The following is a 21,726-nucleotide window of genomic DNA, read 5'->3' as shown; positions in this document are numbered from 1 at the left end:
CTGTATTACAGGCTTCCTGCTGTTTTAAGCTCTTGGTATTAAAAGGAAACAATCATTTTGTGTCACATTTCTCCTTCTGTGTACCTTGTATTCTGAAGCTATGGATTGGGAGCTCCACCATTTTTCATTGCAGGAACATGTTTTCTGCAAACTCCTTGAATCTCCTTCTTAAATGACTTCCACTGTACTAATTTGATTCAGCTTCAACAACCTGTTCCCAGTCAGTTTTATTAAAACACTTTTTTGTCAAGTAAAATTGGCCTTCTCTCAACTGAGAACCATTAACTACATTTAGTACAACTATGAAAGTCAAACGGAATTATGATCCCTATCATAAAATTACCTTCACACCGGTGCTTCTTGCATTTCCTCAGCTTCAGTCTTTATTCCCTAAAACTAAATTCACAATTACATGCCTTCTTACTGGACTTGCTACACACCAACTAAAAGTGTTTTGTCTGAACACAATTTTAAAAATTCTGTGCCCTGTTTACTTTTGTTTTGCATCTATTGTACCACAGTAAACATTAGAAAGACTGAAATCCAACACTATTACAACCACAATGCACTGCATTTGTCAGACACTTGCCCCCAAAATTTTAATTATTTTTCATGAACAGTTAAAAACAACTCTACATACAAATTTTTCCAATCACAACAAGCCAATCAAAAAAGTTGTCACTTGATCCAACTAACATAGTAACATAAAACTGTTAGTTAACTATGTTTCCACTCACCACAGAATATTGTCAATTAATTATATGGCATTTAGACTTTTTTTATTTGATGTAGTTTCTCATTGTGTGCTTTTTAATAATACCCAAGGAGACATTTAATAAAATATTACTGTAAAATATTTTATGACAATTTCAGAACCGTATACAGAAATTAATCAATCTTAAGAGCGACAAGCAGGACATTAATTTCCTTTTCCTCCACATGAACAGATGCAACCGGTTATGAATGACAGCTACTTTGAGTATGCCAAATCAATCATCTGGCAGTTCAACAAAATAAATCAGTATCAATATGCTGCTGACAATCCAATGCACATTCAATCACTTCAGCTTTCCTGACTTAATAATGGATGTTTGTGGTAATACATAATTCATTACTCTGTATTGCTGCATGTAACCTTGTCCCATACCTGTCTGATATTAAGTATTTTGCCTTTCCTTCTCCAGCACTTATTTAAGCAGCTGCCAAGCAACATGTCCATTTAGCTTGTTAAATGGGAATCACAGATACAAAAAGAAGCACTTTAAGGCTCTAAGCATGCAGGCTTCATTGATTGTTAGCCTGCTGTGTCATCCAAGGTTTGTTTCACTGCATAATGTCAGAAATTCTCATTTTTCTCCCTAGAACATTAATATTTTCTCAAAGATTACCTGAAATTGTATTCAGTTCAATTATATTTTGAATGCTTAGCTGTTAGGAATACACCCTCTGTATTTTATGAATTTTGTCTTCTCATGTTTGATGTTCCTGAGTCACAAAGCACAAGAAAATTGTTTCTGGTGGAACCACTGACCTCATGCTCACTGCACTGTTTTCCTGTCATAGCTATTGTGATTGGATCAAACTTTTCCCACACCCAACCCACCTGAGCAGAATCCAGCCTGCTACTTCTAAGTCATTTAAGCACATGATCCAAATCATTTGAGCAAACAAGAGTTCAGTTGCAGAACTGCACTCGGTGCAAACACATATTTCCTGTATCAGTATAGTTCAAAGTGATTTAAAAGCTCTTATAGAAACCACTCTATTTTTCATTCCTAATAAGCCTACTTATATTTTAAATTATCAGTAAGCTAAATACATCTTGAGCTGAAGTCTTTTCAATGCAGAACATTTTAATGCACAGTGAATGGAGTGGGATTTCTACAATGAGAAAGATCAGATCAAATAGTAAATTAATTCTAAATTCTGCAAATACTCAGTGTAGAAAGAGAAATTATTTCACATCAATGACTATCCAGTATCTTCCTGATAAACCTCCAATTTTATTTCTCTTGTGATGAAATTTCTAGCTTTTATTTGAAATTTCAGTGTGTGAAGTATTTAATATAAAAGTAATTAAACCACAAAGCTATTGCCAGATGTTTTATTTAGCATGATTTCTAAATTGCCAGGATTAATACCAGCAGACTAATACAGGGCAAGTAAGAGGATACTAGTTAATTGCAAGTGGGAAGAAGGAAATCTGTTTGAAGAGAAATAAAGCAAGAAGAGTGTATGGGGGATTGCGTAAAGCATACTCAAGTTAAAATGGCCAGTTTTTGTGCTGTAAGCTTGAAGCAAACCACCACATTATTAGTAGGTGGTTTGATCCAACTAAATTTAAGTGAAATGCCCAAAAATATACTGAGTGCATCTGATTCAATCAGCAAACCACTTTGAAAATGTCAGCATACACTAAACTTACTATGGCAGCCCTGTAAATAAGATGAAGAGGTTGGCCAATTGTTGTAATTGTTGTTATCCACTACATTAAATATATTCACAGAGAACTTCCGCTATGGGCGCAATTGATAATCACAGTGCAGAACATGCTCGGAAATGCAGTGGCTTCCAAAGTGAAGTTACGGTTCAAGTTTCCCAACAACACATATAATCTTCCATAATTCTGCACAGTAGGACAACCCTTTTCCTAATAATGTTTTTTAAAAAATTCTTAAAGCATTATAAAGTATTATGTATATTCATTAGAATAGCTGGAGTTTTCGCAAATACGTTTTACTTTCCCCCCTCCCCAACCTTGTGGCTTAGCCTCCCAGAAAACTGTCTGTGTTGTGCTTTTCCTTAATGCAAAGCCATGTCATCGGCCTATGTGTCAAGAAATGAACTGAAAATAAAATAAAATTTGACACCTAAATTCTACAAGCACAAATTTTCATTCCTGGAGGACATAATTTTAAGGTTAGAGGTGAAAAGTTCAATAAGAACATGAGGAACAACACACCAGAGACAGCTGCCAGAGGAAATGGTAGATTAGATACGTTGAAGAGGTATGTGGACAACTACATCAATAGGTATATACTGTAGATAACAGGAGTTCAGAAGGATATAGGACAAGTGCTGGGAAATGGAACAAGCTGAATATGCATCTTGCTCAGCATGGACTAGTATGGGCTGAACTGCCTTTTTCTCGGCTGTACAACTAACTCTATGACTCTATAACTTTTATTCCATGTCTCAGATCTTCTGATAGTGATTTGTGAATTCTGCAAGGGTAATTTCCATTACCCAATGTAACATGACTGCAACATGGAGGTCGCCTATAAAAGCATTGAAATCATTATGTGTACAACCGAAATTTAATTAAAAAATTATATCAAATTGTTAACCAGTTTCATTGATCATGGGTCAGTTCTTCTTTTAACGTTCCTTAAGGTTATGGCTATGCCGGGGGGTGGGGTGGGGGGGGGTGTTACTGAGGATTAGCTCCCACTATGTTCCCAATAGCGTGAGTCTCAAATAGCCTCAGTTCCTGGCCTTCACCTGTGGCTTAGCAACTAAACCTGGCAGAACTGACAGGAGAAGGGGCAAAGGTGGGTGACTGGGACTTTAAAACCAGTCACTTCGGGCAGATGGGATTTGTCAGCTGTTTTTGACAGCTCATCTAAGAGAAGGAAAACTCTGATTTCAAACCTTTGCTGCCTTGCGATTATACCCACTCATGGGATAGCCTTGGGGATTAAACCTCGAGGAAAAATCTCAAGGGAGGCCTATGTTGAGTTCAACGCTGACTGGCAACTCCTGCGATGCTACTGGTGCCAAACTGTATCAGTCTCTGCCATTCCTTTGAGTTCATCAGCTATGTGGAGAGGGAGAGCCTGCTGCAGGGGCAACAGCTTGCTCTCCATATCGTACTGCTTGGTTTGCGTACTGGCTTGCATATGAACTTTGACCTCTAGGTCACAACATCCTGGGTTGACCCCTGCCAACAGATGGTTATAATTCTTTCAAATTTAAATATCTATATTTTTTTTAAACTGCCTTTGTTGCCCAAGGTGCAAATAAATGTGTGTAAGTTATTATACATTAATGTACAATTACTTATTATTTAGGGTTGTGTTTGTTGAAGGTCAATCATCCCAGGCTCAGGGCACTGCCCTAAACTTAATCTTCTTCAGCTGCTCCATTATAAACGGTCCCTCAGAATTAGATCCAAAGTAGGGACGCTTGCTTATTTTCAGTTCCATTCAGAACAGTTCAGAAAAGGAGGCAGACGATGCCTGCATGCAGCAATTCTAGGGTGATATTCAGATATAAAGTGGCAAACAGTGTCACATAAGCATTATGCAACAAACATTTCCAACAAAAGAATCAAGCTCTTGCCTCTTGTTAATTGAACTCCTGCCTCTTGTCATTCAACCATATTGTTACCATCATGTGTCTCACCATCAACAAGCACTCTGGTCAGTCACCATTCAACAGACCAGCCACATGAAGACCATGACTACAACATAAGAAACAGGAGCAGAAGTAGGCCATCTGACCCATCGAGCCTGCTCCTCCATTCAATAAGATCATGGTTGATCTGGCCATGGATTCATCTCCACTTACCTGCCTTGTTCCCATAACCTTTAATTCCCCTACTATGCAAAAATCTACTCAACCTTATCTTAAAATATATTTACTGAGCTAGTCACCACTGCCTCATTGAGCAGAGAATTCCTGAGATTCACCACCCTCTGGGAAAAGCAGTTCTTCCTCATCTCCGTCCTGAATCTATTCCCCCCAATCTTCTAGTCTCACCTATCAGTGGAAACAACTTTCCTCCCTCTGTCTTATCTTAGGTCAGACGCTGAGTATCCTGCATTTTACGACTTATCAAAGTCTTTGCACCATCTATAAGGCATGTTTGCAGCATAATGCAATACTCTCTAATGTGCCTGGAAGACTGCAACTCCAACAGCATTCAAGAAACCGACAGCACCAAGCTACCATTTTGGACCACACCCCATCACTCTAAAAACTTGCTCTATCACTGGCCAAGCCATGATCAGAGTGTGTGTAAAGAACAGGTTGTCCCACCATTCCTTCATTCGGTCACATGCTACCTGACCAAGCCAGCTTGCCAACGAGTAATTCAAAACTTTGATCTAAAGCACTGGCAGTTCTCTAATCAGATCCAGCTTTTGTGTTTCTTCTTTTGAAACAACTGTCATAAGGTCATGAACAGGCAACTACAGTTGGACACAGTGGGGGCTCAACTTTTCTTAATTTGCTGAATTGATTTGGGAAAATTTGAATGAAATACACTGATCTAGTCTAGCTCAGAAATCGACTGAAGTTCGCATAGATGCAGTAACTGGGGAAAGCTTGTTGGTTCATTCTTTATGTGCCACGTTGCTTGATGGTCTTATCCATGACCATGATTGATTTTAGCAAATTTTTCTTCAGAAGTGGTTTGCCATTGCCTTCTTCTGGGCAGTGACTTTACAAGACAGGTGATCCCAGTCATTATCAACACTCTTCAGAGATTGTCTGCCAAGCGTCAGTGGTTGCATAACCAGGACTTGTGATCTGCACCAGCTGCTCCCATGGTTTCACATGACCCTGACTGGGGTGCCATGTAGGAGCTACATCTTGCTCAAGGTGACCTGCAGGCTAACGGAGGGCAGGAGCACCTTACACCTCCTTTGGTAGAGATGTATCTCCATCCCGTCACCCAAATTGAGGAAAGAGTGATTAAATTAGGATTGATTTTTCAGATGCAAGAGCATCTCTCACTAAAAGTACTTAAGTTTATTCCAACAGCACCAGATGTTGCCCAGTTAGCAGTCCTCTCTCTAAAGGCAAGAGGTTGTGAATTTAAGTGCAGCTCCAGAAACTTTGTACACAGAAAAATATATCATCTTCTGAGAAAGACATTAAATCAAGGATTCACTTTCAGTTTCAGAGAGAAGCTCCCATTTCCTGGTATTGTTTGAACTAATGTTAGCAATCAATGGCATCAATACAACAGCATAAATTGATTTAATTAACACCTCTCAAGAACTTTGTTTATATATCTGATCATTTAGACTTAATAAAAAATAATTTCACAAATTCAGATGATATCAACATTTCTGAATTATTCAGATAAGGTCGCCACCTAAACATATAAAGAATAGTAGTGTTTACAATTTATTGCTATAGAGTCATGCAGCACACCAATAGGTCTCTTGGTCCCCAAGTCCATGCTGACTACTTTGTCACCTACCCTAATCCCATTTCCTTGCATTAGGACTATGTCCTTCTATGCCTTGCTTCCTGTCTAAAAGCCTCTTAAACGTATCTGACTCCTCCTATCCAGCAAACATCCTGATGAGTCTTCTCTCCATCTCAACCACATCCTTCCTGATGTGGATCAGGATGCAATTTGGATGCAATCAGAAATGCACACAGTACTCCAAGTACCGCCTAACCAGTGCTTTGTAAATTTGCAACTTAGCTTCCTAACTCGTCTATTCTTTGCTTCTGGTTTAAGATGGCGCTGGTGAACGCCAGAAACTACCTACTGGTGACAAACAAAACAAAGAATCCAGCTAAACACTTCATTAATAACACTTTTACTGGTATCACTTATGGTAAACAATCACCCAAAACAATGGAGAGGTGCGCGAATGTGAAGCTGAGTCGAGGGCCAAAGCGAGTGGGTGTGAGGTGACGTCGAGGCAGAGTCAAAGCAAAGTCAGTGTGAGCAAAGCAGAGGAGAGGCAGATTCAATGCTCGTCCACTTTAACCAAGCGCAAGGTTTTATCCATTTAAGCTGCAGGCCAATTTGGAAAGGTTGGGTTTGGGCAAAAACGTGGTGGTGGAGTCCAGGCCCAGGGCACATCGATGCAACAGAGCACAGGTCCCAGTGTGAGAAACAACCCCTTGTCTGGACAATTTAAATGCTGGGCTAGATGGACTGAAAGGAGAGCGTGTGGGAACCAGAGGCTGGTTCTGCTCGCTGCTCCACAATGTTTACTTGGCTCTGTGCTGAGCTGAGGGCGAGGGTGAGGCTATGGCCTGCTCCAGCTGTTCCAGGATTTGTGTCTGTGTACCTGCTTTCATTCCAAATGCTATTCGCTAACTTTTATCGTCTGTATGATCTGTTCTCTTTTCCTTTGCACATCGGGTGTTTGATGGCTTTTCATGATGTGTCCTTTTGGGTTTCTTTTGTTTTGTGGCTGCCTGTAAGGAGACGAATCTCAAGGTTGTACAATGTAAACATAATTTGATAATAAATGTATTTGAACTTTTGAAAGCAGGTATGCAGTATGCCTTCTTCACCAATTCATTGACTTTAGTTACCACCTTTCAGGAATTATGGACTTGGAACAGCTAGATTACTCCATTCATCAACACCCTTGGGTGCCCTTATTATATACTGTATATAATATACTGTATTTGCCTTTATTATATACTGTATATTATATACTATTATATACTGTATATGCCCTTTTTCTATTTGACTTCCCAAAATCCACAAACTCACAGTTATCAAAATTAAATTCTTTTTGTAAATGCTCTGGCCAATTTCCCTTCTGATCTACATCCTACTGTAGCCTGAGGCAGCATTCCTTATCATCCACATACTTAGTAATCATTGTTTCCAACATTCATATCCAAGTTATTAATATCCAAGGGTCCCAAGCAGTGATTCATGCAGAGACTGGTACATAGGTTTAGTTAAAACTGCATATGAAGAGACGTTCACAGCCAGAAGTTCAAATACCTCTCTTAAAAACATTGCTATATTTGGTGAGCATAATTTTTAAAGAACTAATCTTCTGCAACATTCAACATCATGTCACACATATGCAGGTTCCTATATAAAAAAATCATTTTATTTATTCAAAGCTATAAATGCATGGGCAAAGCTAAATTCTCTCAATTATTTTTCTCAAGCCACAAGTAATGGAAGCGTTATTATTTAAAAAAAAATTACAAATCTTATAACAATCATAAATTTGAAACTGAATTTAGTGTAATATCTGAACACACTTACAGAGGAAATGAAGAAATACATGTGCTATAAATTTAATTTACAAGAAGGTTACACCAGAGTACAGTAGTTGCCAGCAGAGAACTTGGTCACCATTTAGGTGGCATTGGGCACATTTCAGAGTGGCTGCAAGTGGAAAATTCTCTCCCACAAAAATTGCTAAGATTCTAGACCAAGCTGTGTTATGAATGAAAACAGGGTGAAGAGGCTAGGATGTGAAGAATTTGGCTGGGCTGCAAGGATATAAACAGATGATGAAAACAATGGCAAATGAGGCTCAGAGGCTCAACATAAACAACGATTTCCACTTTAATAGTGCTTTTATTGCAATAAAATGCCTTAAAGCATCTCAGGGACATATAAAGATTAAATAAAACTGCCTTCATCATAGCAGTTCATCTATTACCTACATTTTGTCTGTCTCCCGTCAAATGGGCAAATTCTACCATCTCATTTCCAAATTGACTGAAGATCTGTACGAACTCCTGAAAGCTACTGACTTTTTCCAGATGTTCCAAAGTTGCAAGGACCTGAAAAAAAAGATAAAAGATGACGAAAAGACTTTGCTAGATAAAATTAATATGGCATACTGAACCAAAGCAAAATTAGAAAAACACAATCTGATTCTTTGGGACTTCAGCTCTCATTTCATTAGTCTAGCTTGACATGATCATTTAGGGGCACAACAACATGGTGGTATCAAGGAGTTAGTGAGGTAGTCACACAAAGTGAAATCAAACCTTCGGAAAACATTGAAGTTTACTAATCTACAGTATTTAACATCAAAGTTTAGTAATTTAACAACCATCCGTGTAGGCACAGAACAGCTAATAGGAACATAGCAAACTTACCCTTCCTAATTTTTCCTCACTGTATATGTATCACTGAGATTGCTGACACTGATGGAACATTTGTTGGGTTGGAAAGGGAAAGGAAAGGGCAGATAATTTCCCGAAAGAATTTTAAAATACTGCAATTTAGATATACTTGGCTCTTTGGAGAACAGTGCATCTGCTTGAGAAAACAGATGTGATGGCACGAGTACTAGTTATATTAAAAACTTCCTCAACCTGCATCTATTACAACAAGAAGTTAAAAACAAATACGAGACTGGTTAAAAACATCGTATCATAGTGAACTATTTCTATTAAGTTGCGAAAACAGTCACTTCCACAGGTCCTCACATAGCTGTCTGCAATGGCTATGGGTACCAGTCTTCCAAATTGAATCAGAGAGGTGTATTGTGCTGCATTACCTGGTTACATAGAGCATGGGACTGTACTTAGCTGTATTCTGATCATTGTTGTAATGCTGACATTTTAACACATTGTAAAATGGCTCCATGAGGGGCTTTCCTCACAATCATCTCACCCATAAGCTTCCATTTCAGCGCCCACTGAATTGTCCATTTCTAGCCTATCCTTTCATTTAAGTACCGCCCTGAGGCACCTCCTCCATACCTTCCACTACAAAGAAGACCAAATTTAGCCCATAATCTCTTTGGAGACAAAGCACTTGAGAATTTCAATCAGCTTGTTTAAAATTTCATATTATTACTGCTCACCCTGCATCTGTTGAAATCTGCACCAGAAGCCTCTTGAGAAAATCATTTCAGAATATTAGGTGCTAATAAACACAAATTCTAAAACTTAACAGTTTTAAACAGCTATAATTGCAATTTGTTTCAACATTTTTGATGAAATGAGTAATGCGGATAACAAAGAATTATGAAGTGGTGGATTGAAGGAACTGAATAAGTAGAGATATACAAGCAGCCATTAAACAAATATGTCACAATTACTGAGTCAGTCTTAAATAAGAATCATTTTAGTTCCCTGGCATTGTGAAGTTCAGGTACCACTTAAGCCTGTATATCTCAAATTTACAGAGCTGGATTAGCAATTACTGTTTAGCCATGATTCATTTGAAAGAAAAGTAGTGTAAAATTTTAATAAATCATAATTTTACAGTGATTTCTCCAGTACTGGGTAAAATACAAAGTGCTGTTTTAAGAAACCTTTCATTGTAAACAGTAAAGAGGAAAGCAAAAGCCAAACAAGTAAAAATGTCTAAAAATTATTTGTTGTGATTTTGCAGTTTCAAAATAATGTTTATCGTAAATACACTTTGTCCTAGCAGTACAAAAAAATCTGAGTAATTCACATCAAAATGCTGGAGGAACTCAGCAGGTCAGGCAGCATCTATGGAGAGGAATAAGTTGTCAACTTTTCAGGCTGATACCCTTCATCATGACCCGATGAAGTGACTTGGCCCAAAACATCTGCTGTTTTTACCTCTCCATAGATGCAGGCTGACCTGCTGAGTTCCTCCAGCATTTTTTGTCTGTGTTGCTCTAGATTTCTAAAATTTGCAGAATCTCATGCTTACAAAAAAAAAATCAGAGCCTGACAACACAAGAAGCAGCTTTATTTTTGTTCTAGCAGGTCAGAATGTATTTAAGTCCTTGAATATGAAATTGTAATTTGTTGTAAATTGCAAACCTACCCAATTTCACTACTGTGGACATTAAAAGAAAGGGGAAGAATGAGAGCTAACCTAGCAAGAAATTTTAAAAAACATTTCTACAAGGAGACAGTATCAAAATGAGAGACACCTCTCTAGAGACAAAAGGCATAAGAAACTAAGATGAGCAGCAAAATAACCAGTTTAAGGTTCTGAGAGGTAATTGCAGAAAGTGTGTGTTCAAAGAATGAATTAAAAAATTCCTCAGATTCTGGAGATCTCCAAGTAATTTGAATAGCAGCAAATATGACAATTAACTAAAGGAGGAGATAAGGAATAGTCCAACATCAATTGAAGATAAAATTTATAAGCAAATATGTAAAAATTGTATATTTGGAAGTCATGACTGGGTGCCGTTAACATGGTTGTATAACATGAAATATGTGTTTGACTTGTTCAATTTTATTCTAGAGGATGTACCCAACTGATTAGATGAACAGAAACTAACGAATGTAGTTTAAGGGTGAAATATTAGCTTTGATAATATTAAAGATAACAGCAGGACTAAATAGGTACAATGCAAAGAGGGATTAATTGACAACCTTATAATTAAAAAGATTTTGGGGAAGTGTGTTTATAATAAAATAGAGTTTCAATGCAAAAGTAGGAATTAAGTCAAAACTGGAGAGCTTAAAAGTAGGAAGCATGGGCTGCCTATGGTAAATTGCGAAACTACATTGCTTGACAATGAACAGCAAAGACCAATATTTAAATAAGTAAAATTTTAGGGTAAATACTTGTCACTTTAAGGTGCAAAGGCCCAAATCAGCTAACATGAAAAGTTCAGGATAGAAGTGGAGCAAAAGAAAAGGCATATAATATTGCCAGTAGGCTAAATTTTAGGATTCAGCACAGGACAAGACTTTATTGATATAAGGAGTGGAAAGTAAAAAAAAAAGTAACAAATATATAATTTGATTGCAACAGCTTAAAAGAATATTCAGAAAAGGTAACGATTAGCGAAAGTTTACACACCAACAATCCTTTGCTAGAGGAACTGAGTGGTCCAGGAGAGGAACTATCAGCATTTCAGGTTGGATGTATGGTCCTTTCCACCCACAGATGCTACTAGACCTGCTCAGTTCCTCCAGCAGATCGTTGACACAAGAGATACTGCACATGCCGAATGTCTTCAGCAACACACAAAAAATGCCGGAGCAATAAAACAACTATGGAGGAGAATAAACAGTTGATCTTTTGGGATGAGACCCTTCATTACTCCTGATAAAGGGTACTGGCCAGAAACATTTATTCCCCTTCATAGATGTTGCCTGACCTGCTGAGTTACTCCAGCATTTTGTGTGTGTTATTCAGCAGATTATTTCTTGTTCCAGGTTCTAGTATCTGCAGTTCCATGCCTCCAAAAGTTTTCGTAGATCCTTTACAAACTGAGACGGAAGAAATTATGTTGGAAAAAAAGAGAGTACTGAAACTGAATCTACTTTACATGTATTCACAGAAGATTACATAAAATGTCCCAGAATTAGAGAAAATTGATAGGTTAAATGATTTAGGAGTGGGAAGTAATTATTAACAGTAAAATAAAACTGAAAAATTAATGAGATTGAAAGCTAGTGAATTCCAAAGACCAGATGTTTTCCATACCAATGTTTACGTAGTGATACATTGATGTTCTTCTTCCAAACTTCCACACAATTTAGACCACAGTATCCATGAACTGAAAAGTTGCTGATTGTGATATCAAAGGGATCTTGGCATACAAATCCATAATTATTTGGTTGGGACATAGAATGTAAAAGCAGGAAAACATGTTGCAGCTTCAGTTAAGTCACATTTGAAGAATTGCGCTCAGTTCTCATTGCTATTACAGCTGAGAAGGATCAACAAGACATCGTCTGCATAAGGGAGTCTTAGCTATAACTAGACGTCAAACAAATTTGGATTGTTTCTCTTGACCATCGGAGGCTGAGAAACAACCTGATAGAACGTAAGAGGCCTAAAGTGGGTAAAAGGTTAGAGACATTTTTTCAGGGTGGAAACAACTAGAGACATAGCTTTAAGGAAGCAGAGGAAAATTTAAAGGAGATGTGCAAGACAGATCCCCTTTTAAACACAGAATGCTATGTGCTGTCAGAGAAGGTTTAGAAGCAGATATAATGGCAATTTTTAAGAGGTATTGAGATGCGCAGATGAACAGTCAAGGAATAAAGTGACATAATCCATTTGCAGGCAGTTGAGATGAGTTTGGGAACCTGTTCAGTACAGACATTGTAGACCAAAGAACCTGTTCCTGTGTTGTACTGTTGCATGTTCTAAAAAGGAGGAAGAGAGAAAATGGAAAACCACAAACTCATTAGTCCGCTGTCAGTGGAACAGACAATGCTAGACTGGATTATTTAGGAAGCGGTAGTGGCAGATGTAGAAAATAGTGAAAGTAAACATAAACAACAATATAAGAAAATAAGAACAAGAGGAGGCCATCAGGTCCTCACTATTCAGTATTATCATGGCTATTCTATGCTGGCCTCATCTCCTGAGTCAGTTCCTGATAACACTCAATTTCTTGATTTTTCAAACATTTATCTATCTCTCCCTTAAATATATTCAATGACCTGACCATTATCTGCCTTGGAAGAGCGAATTCCACAAATTCATTAACCTCCAAGAGCAGAAATTCTTAAGCACCTCAGTTTTAAATGACCAGTCCCTTATTCAGTAATTACATCTCATTGCTCATGGTTTTCCCACTGAGGAAAATATCTTATCATCTACTCTGTCATGCCCCCTGAGGATTTTGGGTGCTTGAATAAAGTCACCTCTCATTTTTCTAAACTGCAAGGGTTACAGACACAAACTTCATGATCCCGCTTGAACAGACAACTCTCATACCAGGAATTAGCCTGGTCATTATCTTTAGGACTGCCACAATCCTATAATATCCTTTATGATGAAAGGACCACAATTGTGCGCAGTATTCCAAGTGTGGCCTCAAACAGGCCATACAACTATAACAAAATTTCACTATTCTTAAACTCCAGCACTTTGTTAATAAAGGTCATTTACCTTCTGAACAACTCATTGGGCCTGTCTGCTAACTAATTGCAATTCTTCAAAAAGTTCAAAAATGTTGAAGAGGAAAATGAATGAACATTGAACCCATGAACACAACCTCACTACCTTCAGCACAACCTTCTGTATTTAACTACGTATTTGAAATACATTTATATACTTCCTGTAATCCATGGATTTTTTAATATTATCATGTATTGCATTATACTGCTGTCACAAAGTTAACAAATTTCACGATATATGCTGCTGATATTAAACCTGATTCTGATTCATGCACTATAACACCTGGATGCCTCTTAATGCCGTCCATTTGTCATCTCTCTCTATTTAGATAATAATCTGTCTTTCGATTCCTCTTATCAAAGTGCATAACCGCATACTTCCTCACGTTAAACTTCATTCGCTAAGTTTTCATCCAATCACTCAACCAATCAATATATCATTCACAATGTTCTAATCACAACATACCCATACATATATTTTAATACCATGAATAATTTGGATAACCTTACATTTCACTCTCTCCTCAGTAATGTAAATAGTGAACAACTGAGGGTCAAGAATTTTTGGGGTACTCCACTGGTTACATTGCTCTATCATGACAAGGACCTAGTTATTCCAATTTTCTATTCTCTATGCGACTGCCAGTATTCACTCTAAGCTAACAAAATACTTTGGACTCTTAATGTATGCCCCAGCCTCCTTTGTGGAAGCTTGTCAAAGTTGACATGGATTTATGAAATAGAAGTCACATTTGCCAAATCTTAGCTTTCCAAGTTCTAATTAGTAAGAAAATTGTTAAGTTTTGTATCTTCAAAACATTAAACTAATTCAAAGGAAGGCACGGGAGTCCAAGAATATGGGTCTAACTTTGTGTTTACTTTAAGCGAAGCATGCACGTATCACATGGTAGCATGATGACGTATGCAATTCACGTATTTTTGTGTGTGTGTGTGTGTATATATATACATATATATATATATATATATATATATATATATATATATATATATGGAGAGAGAGAGAGAGAGAGAACAATAAATTAAATACAGGAACACAAATGCTTAATAAAATATATACAGAGCATTTTTTAAAAAGTACCCATCTTGGAAGACCCATATTCTTAGACTCCCATGCCTTCCTTTAAATTATTTTAATGTTTTGAAGACACAAAACTTAACAGTTATCTTATTAATTAGAATTTGGAAAGCTAAGATTTGTCAAATGTGACTCTATTTCATAAATCCATGTCAACTTTGACAAGCTTCCACAAAGGAGGCTGGGGCATATATTAAAGAATTTACATTAAATGAATTTACCCATCTTGGAAGTTTTCATGTTTTATTGTTTTAGAACATTGAATGACTGTGGATTTAATTTGTTTTCTTTGACACTGATAAACAGAAAAAGGATCTTTAGTGTCAAAGTGAAAACAAGTCTCTACAAAGTGAACTAAATTAATTACAAATATAAAACACAAAATTAATTGATTGCATAAGTATTCACCCCTCCCCCATTAATATAACATAGCAAAACAACACTGGTGTGGCCAGTTGTTTTTAGAAGTCACATAATTAGTTAAATGGAGATAACCATGTGCAGTCAAGGTGTGCCAATTGATAATAGTAAAAATACACCTTTATCTGGAAGGTCCAACTTCTAGTGAGTCAGTATCCTGGCAAAAACTACACCACGAAGACAAAAGAACACTCCAAGCAACTCTGTGAAAAGGTTATTGAAAAGCACAAGTCAGGAAATGGATACAAGAAAATTTTCAGTTCACTGAATATCCCTTGGAGTAGCATTAAGTCAATCATCAAGAAATGGGAAGAATATGGCACAACTGTTAATCTGCCTAGAGTAGGCCATACTCAAAAATTGATTGATCATGCAAGAAGGGGACTAATGAGGGAGGCCACCAAGAGATCTATTGCTTCTCTGGAGGAGTTACAAGCTTCAGTAACTGAGATGGGAGAGACTGTGCATATAACAACTGTTGCCCGGGTGCTACACCAGTTGTAGCTTTATGGGAGAATGGCAAAGAGAAAGCCACTGTTTAAAAAAACTCACGTGAAATCTTGGCCAGAAGCATGTGGGAGACTCTGAAGTTGGCTGGAATAAGGTTCTATGATCGGATGAAACCAAAATTGAGCCTTTTTGGCCATCAGACTAAACGTTATGTTTGGCATAAGCCAAACACCGCACATAATCAAAAACACACCATCCCTGCCATGAAACATGATGATGGCTGCATCATGCTGTGGGGATGCATCACTGCAGCAGATCCTGATGTGCGCGCATGCCCAAGATTACTCAGATGTTACTGCAATATTAAATACACAACAATAATGGCTCTCTGTAAGCATACCTAAACTTTCAAAAGGCCTTTAAAAAGGTTATTAAATAATGTGATTTGATAACGTGCAGATTGAAAGTTGGCAGAATTTAGTTAATAGACCCATCCTTATTTTTGCTCATTTTAATAGCTACTATTTTAGTTTAATTAATGACACACAACCTGCATGACAATATGCACCATTTTAAAACAGGAGGGGACATGTACACAGCTAATTAGTTTCCATGATGACAGGAAAGCAGTGAATCAGAGTAGCTGCAATAATGAACAGTTCACACTGCTCAAACTGCTAAGCAGGAAAATACATTCGTTTAGATCTCAATTAATTCAGCAATCCAGCTGTTCACCAGAAAATTCAGGAATTAAAAAAATCTCAACAACAAAAATGCCTTACAGATGCAGATGCAGCACATAAAAAAGCATTATTTTAGACTACATAATGGCAGGTAACATGTCTGTGAGTTATACGCACAGAACCATGGAGGTCAGGCAGTGTCTACGAAACTGAATAAATAGTTGGTGCTTCAAGCCGAGACCCTTCATCAGGTCTGGTGAAGGGTCTTGGCCCGAAATACTGACTGTTTATGCATTTTCATTGATGCTTCCTGACCTGCTGAGCTCCTCCAGCATTTTAGACCATAACACATAGGAGTATAATTAGGCCATCTGGCCCATCGAGTCTGCTCCGCCATTCAATCATGACTGATCCTTTTTTTTCTCCTCCTCAACCCCAGTTCCTGGCTTCTCCCCATAACTATTGATGCCATCTCCAATCAAGAACCTATCAAACTCTGGCTTAAATACACCCAACAACCTGGCCTCCACAGCCGCATGTGGCAACAAATTCCACAAATTCACCACCCTTTGGCTAAAGAAATTTCTCTGCAACACACATCAAAGTTGCTGGTGAACGCAGCAGGCCAGGCAACATCTCTAGGAAGAGGTGCAGTCGACGTTTCAGGCTGAGACCCTTCGTCAGGACTAACCGAAGGAAGAGTGGGTAAGGGATTTGAAAGTTGGAGGGGGAGATGCAAAATGATAGGAGAAGACAGGAGGGGGAGGGATAGAGCCAAGAGCTGGACAGGTGATAGGCAAAAGGGATACGAGAGGATCATGGGACAGGAGGTCCGGGAAGAAAGACAAGCGGGTGGGGGACCCAGAGGATGGGCAAGGGGTATATTCAGAGGGACAGAGGGAGAAAAAGGCGAGTGAGAGAAAGAATGTGTGTATAAAAATAAGTAACAGATGGGGTACGAGGCGGAGGTGGGGCATTAGCGGAAGTTAGAGAAGTCGATGTTCATGCCATCAGGTTGGAGGCTACCCAGACGGAATATAAGGTGTTGTTCCTCCAACCTGAGTGTGGTTTCATCTTTACAGTAGAAGAGACCATGGATAGACATGTCAGAATGGGAATGGGATGTGGAATTAAAATGTGTGGCCACTCGGAGATCCTGCTTTCTCTGGCGGACAGAGCATAGGTGTTCAGCAAAGCGGTCTCGCAGTCTGTGTCGGGTCTCACCAATATATAAAAGGCCACATCGGGAGCACCGGACGCAGTATATCACCCCAGCCGACTCACAGGTGAAGTGTTGCCTCACCTGGAAGGACTGTTTGGGGATGTGAATGGTGGTAAGGGAGGAAGTGTAAGGGCATGTGTAGCACTTGTTCCGCTTACACGGATAAGTGCCAGGAGGGAGATCAGTGGGGAGGGATGGGGGGGACGAATGGACAAGGGAGTTGCTTAGGGAGCGATCCCTGCAGAATGCAGAGAGAAGGGGGGAGGGAAAGACGTGCTTAGTGGTGGGATCCCGTTGGAGGTGGCGGAAGTTACGGAGAATAATATGTTGGACCCGGAGGCTGGTGGGGTGGTAGGTGAGGACCAGGGGAACCCTATTCCTAGTGGGGTAGCGGGAGGATGGAGTGAGAGCACATGTACGTGAAATGGGGGAGATGCGCTTAAGAGCAGAGTTGATAGTGGAGGAAGGGAAGCCCCTTTCTTTAAAAAAGGAAGACATCTCCCTCGTCCTAGAATGAAAAGCCTCATCCTGAGAGGAGATGCGGCGGAGACAGAGGAATTGCGAGAAGGGGATGGCGTTTTTGCAAGAGACAGGGTGAGAAGAAGAATAGTCCAGATAGCTGTGAAACAGCTTCCTTTTTTAAAGAAAGGGGCTTCCCTTCCTCCACTATCAACTCTGCTCTTAAACGCATCTCCCCCATTTCACGTACATCTGCTCTCACTCCATCCACCCACCACCCCACTAGGAATAGGGTTCCCCTGGTCCTCACCTACCACCCCACCAGCCTCCGGGTCCAACATATTATTCTCCGTAACTTCCGCCACCTCCAACGGGATCCCACCACTAGGCACATCTTTCCCTCCACGCCTCTCTCTGCATTCCGCAAGGATCGCTCCCTATGCGACTCCATTGTCCATTCGTTCCCCCCCCATCCCTCCCCACTGATCTCCCTCCTGGCACTTATCCGTGTAAGCGGAACAAGTGCTACACATGTCCTTACACTTCCTCCCTCACCACCATTCAGGGCCCCAAACAGTCCTTCCAGGTGAGGCAATACTTCATCTGTGAGTCGGCTGGGGTGATATACTGCGTCCAGTGCTCCCGATGTGGCCTTTTATATATTGGTGAGACCCGACGCAGACTGAGAGACCGCTTTGCTGAACACCTACGCTCTGTCCGCCAGAGAAAGCAGGAACTCCCAGTGGCCACACATTTTAATTCCGCATCCCATTCCCATTCTGACACGTCTATCCATGGCCTCCTCTACTGTAAAGATGAAGCCACACTCAGGTTGGAGGAACAACACCTTATATTCCGTCTGGGTAGCCTCCAACCTGATGGCATGAACATCGACTTCTCTAACTTCCGCTAATGCCCCACCTCCCCCTCGTACCCCATCTGTTACTTATTTTTATACACACATTCTTTCTCTCACTCTCCTTTTTCTCCCTCTGTCCCTCTGAATATACTCCTTGCCCATCCTCTGGGTCCCCCCGCCCCCGCTTGTCTTTCTTCCCGGACCTCCTGTCCCATGATCCTCTCATATCCCTTTTGCCTATCACCTGTCCAGCTCTTGGCTCCATCCCTCCCCCTCCTGTCTTCTCCTATCATTTTGGATCTTCCCCTCCAACTTTCAAATCCCTTACTCACTCTTCCTTCAGTTAGTCCTGACGAAGGGTCTCGGCCTGAAACGTCGACTGCACCTCTTCCTAGAGATGCTGCCTGGCCTGCTGCGTTCACCAGCAACTTTTATGTGTGTTGCTTGAATTTCCAGCATCTGCAGAATTCCTATTGTTTGCGTTTTTAAATTTCTCTGCATCTCTGTTTTGAAAGGGCAGCCCTCTATCCTCAGGCTATGCCCTCTTGTCCTAAACTCTCCCACCATGGGAAACATCCTTTCCACATCTACTCTTTCTAGGCCTTTCAACATAGAAGCATTGAAAACCTATAGCACAATACAGGCCCTTCAGCCCACAAAGCTGTGCCGAACATGTCCCTACCTTAGAACTACCTAGGCCTTACCAAAGCCCTCTATTGTTCTTAGCTCCATGTAGCCATCCAGCAGTCACTTAAAAGACCCTATCGTTTCCACCTCCACCGCCGCCGCCAGCAGCTCATTCCACGCACTTACCACTGTCTGCGTAAAAAACTTACCCCTGACATCTCCTCTGTACCTACTTTCAAGCACCTTAAAACTATGCCCTCTCGTGCTAGCCATTTCAGCCCCGGGAAAAAGCCTCTGACTATCCACAGAATTAATGCCCCTCATTATCTTGAAAACCTCTATCAGGTCACCCCTCATCCTCCGTCTCTCCAAGGAGAAAAGACCAAGTTCACTCAACCTATTCTCATAAGGCATGCTCCCCAATCCAGCCAACATCCTTGTAAATCTCCTCTGCACCCTTTCTATGGTTTCCATGTCCTTCCTGTAATGAGGCGACCAGAATTAAGCACAGTACTCCAAGTGGGGTCTGATCAGGGTCCTATATAGCTGCAACATTACCTCTTGGCTCTTAAACTCAATCCCACGATTGATGAAGGCCAATGCATCGTATGTCATCTTAACCATAGAGACAAGCTGCGTAGCAGCTTTGAGTATTCTATGGACTTGGACCCCAAGATCCCTCTGATCCTCCACACTACCCAGAGTCTTACCATTAATACTAAATTCTGCCACATATTTGACCTACCAAAATGAACCACCTCACGCTCTCACCTACATACTAAAGGTTTCAACGAGTTCCCCACTCATCCTTCTGAATTCCTGCAAGTACAGACCCAGAGCCATCAAACGTTCCTCGTATGATAACTTTTTCATTCCTGGAATCATCCTTGTGAACCTCCTCTGCACCCTCTCCAATGCCTGCACATCTCTTCTAAGATGAGCAGCCCAAAACTGTTCAACTGTTCAAAATTTTGTGTCTGTTGCTCTAGATTTCAGCATCTGTACATTCTCTTGTGTTTATAAAAGTGAGTTCCTATTCTGTGAAGCTGTGAGCAAGATGATCTCAAACAGGTAGCAAACATTTATACCACTGAGCATGAAAAGTTGTGTTAAACATATATACGTATGTGACAGCTGTGATTATGAGAGAATTGTTACTCATGGTGTGACAATTTTTTTTAAAATGAAGAACATGACAAACACACCCAGCACCAGATGGATTACTATGTTGATAAGTGTGAGGTGATGCATTTTGTTTAAAAAAAAACAATAGCAATTACAGAATCAAATTAGGTTCATTGCTACAAAAGAGTACAGGGATTTCGATGCAGCATGCTAACTTGAAAAAAAAATTAAACAATATCAATGAAATCGATAATAAAGTTTAAAATTTCAAAACCATGAGCTCATGGTTAAAAATAGTGAGCTCATGGTTAAAACTCAGCCAGAACATGCCAGCATTCAAAAGTAGATTAGATTAGCTTTATTTGTCTCATGTACAAGATGATGAGAGGCATTGATCATCCGGATAGTCGGAGGCTTTTTCCCAGGGTTGAAATGGCTAGCATGAAAGAGCACAGTTTTAAGGTGCCTGGAAGCAGGTACAGAGGAGATGTCAGGGGTAAGTCTTTTACACAGAGAGTGGTGAGTGCAATGGACGGTAGTGGAAGCAGATATGATAGGGTCTTTTAAGAGACTCCTGGATAGGTACATGGAGCTTAGAAAAGTAGAGGGCTATGGGTAACCCCAGGTAATTTCTAAGGTAAGGACATGTTTGACACAGCTTTGTGGGCCAAAGGGCCTGTATTGTGCTGTAGGTTTTCTATGTACAGTACATGAAAACATACGGAGAAATATGTCTTTTGCATTAACAATCAACACAGTCCAAGGATGTGCTGAGGGCAGTCCGCAAGTGTTTTGGTGCTGGGGGCAGCCCGCATGCTTCTGGTGCCAACATAAAAAGCCAACCCTAACCATTCACCTCTGGAATGTGGGAAGAAACCAGATCACCTGAAGGACAGATTGGTATTGAGTTTCTAAAGTTGCAGAATCATCATTACTGTACAGAAAGAAACAAAGATGAATGATTTGAAAAGATAGAAAAGCTACAATCAATACACATTACAAGCTGAAGCAAGAAGTGTTTAAAATAATAACAACGTGAATAAGGGCAGATGGAAGCTATAGATACAAGAACAAATGTATGCTTATTGTACAAGTATGGGTGGGAAATTGATTTCCAGGGATAATAACGCACGCGTCAGTGACCAGGATGCTTCACTCCCTGAGAGTGACTGAATGCCTTCTGTGCACGGTTTGATGAGCAGAACAATGTACTGGCAAGGAAGGAACCCTTTTCCCGCCCAGTCCC

General features: G+C 39.9%; 1 protein-coding gene across 1 annotated transcript in view; it reads right to left on the bottom strand.

Annotated features, from left to right (window-relative positions):
* Positions 1-21,726, bottom strand: part of ctnnal1 (catenin (cadherin-associated protein), alpha-like 1) — a 326,511-nt gene that overhangs the window by 104,157 nt on the left and 200,628 nt on the right. Inside the window, exon 4 of the mRNA XM_063044087.1 lies at positions 8,395-8,514. Within this exon, the coding sequence (XP_062900157.1) occupies positions 8,395-8,514 (120 nt within the window). The remainder of the gene's footprint in view (positions 1-8,394; positions 8,515-21,726) is intronic.

Source organism: Mobula hypostoma, chromosome 3, assembly GCF_963921235.1.
Source record: "Mobula hypostoma chromosome 3, sMobHyp1.1, whole genome shotgun sequence".
NCBI lineage: Eukaryota > Metazoa > Chordata > Chondrichthyes > Myliobatiformes > Myliobatidae > Mobula > Mobula hypostoma.
This window is presented reverse-complemented; position numbering and strand designations above follow the sequence as displayed.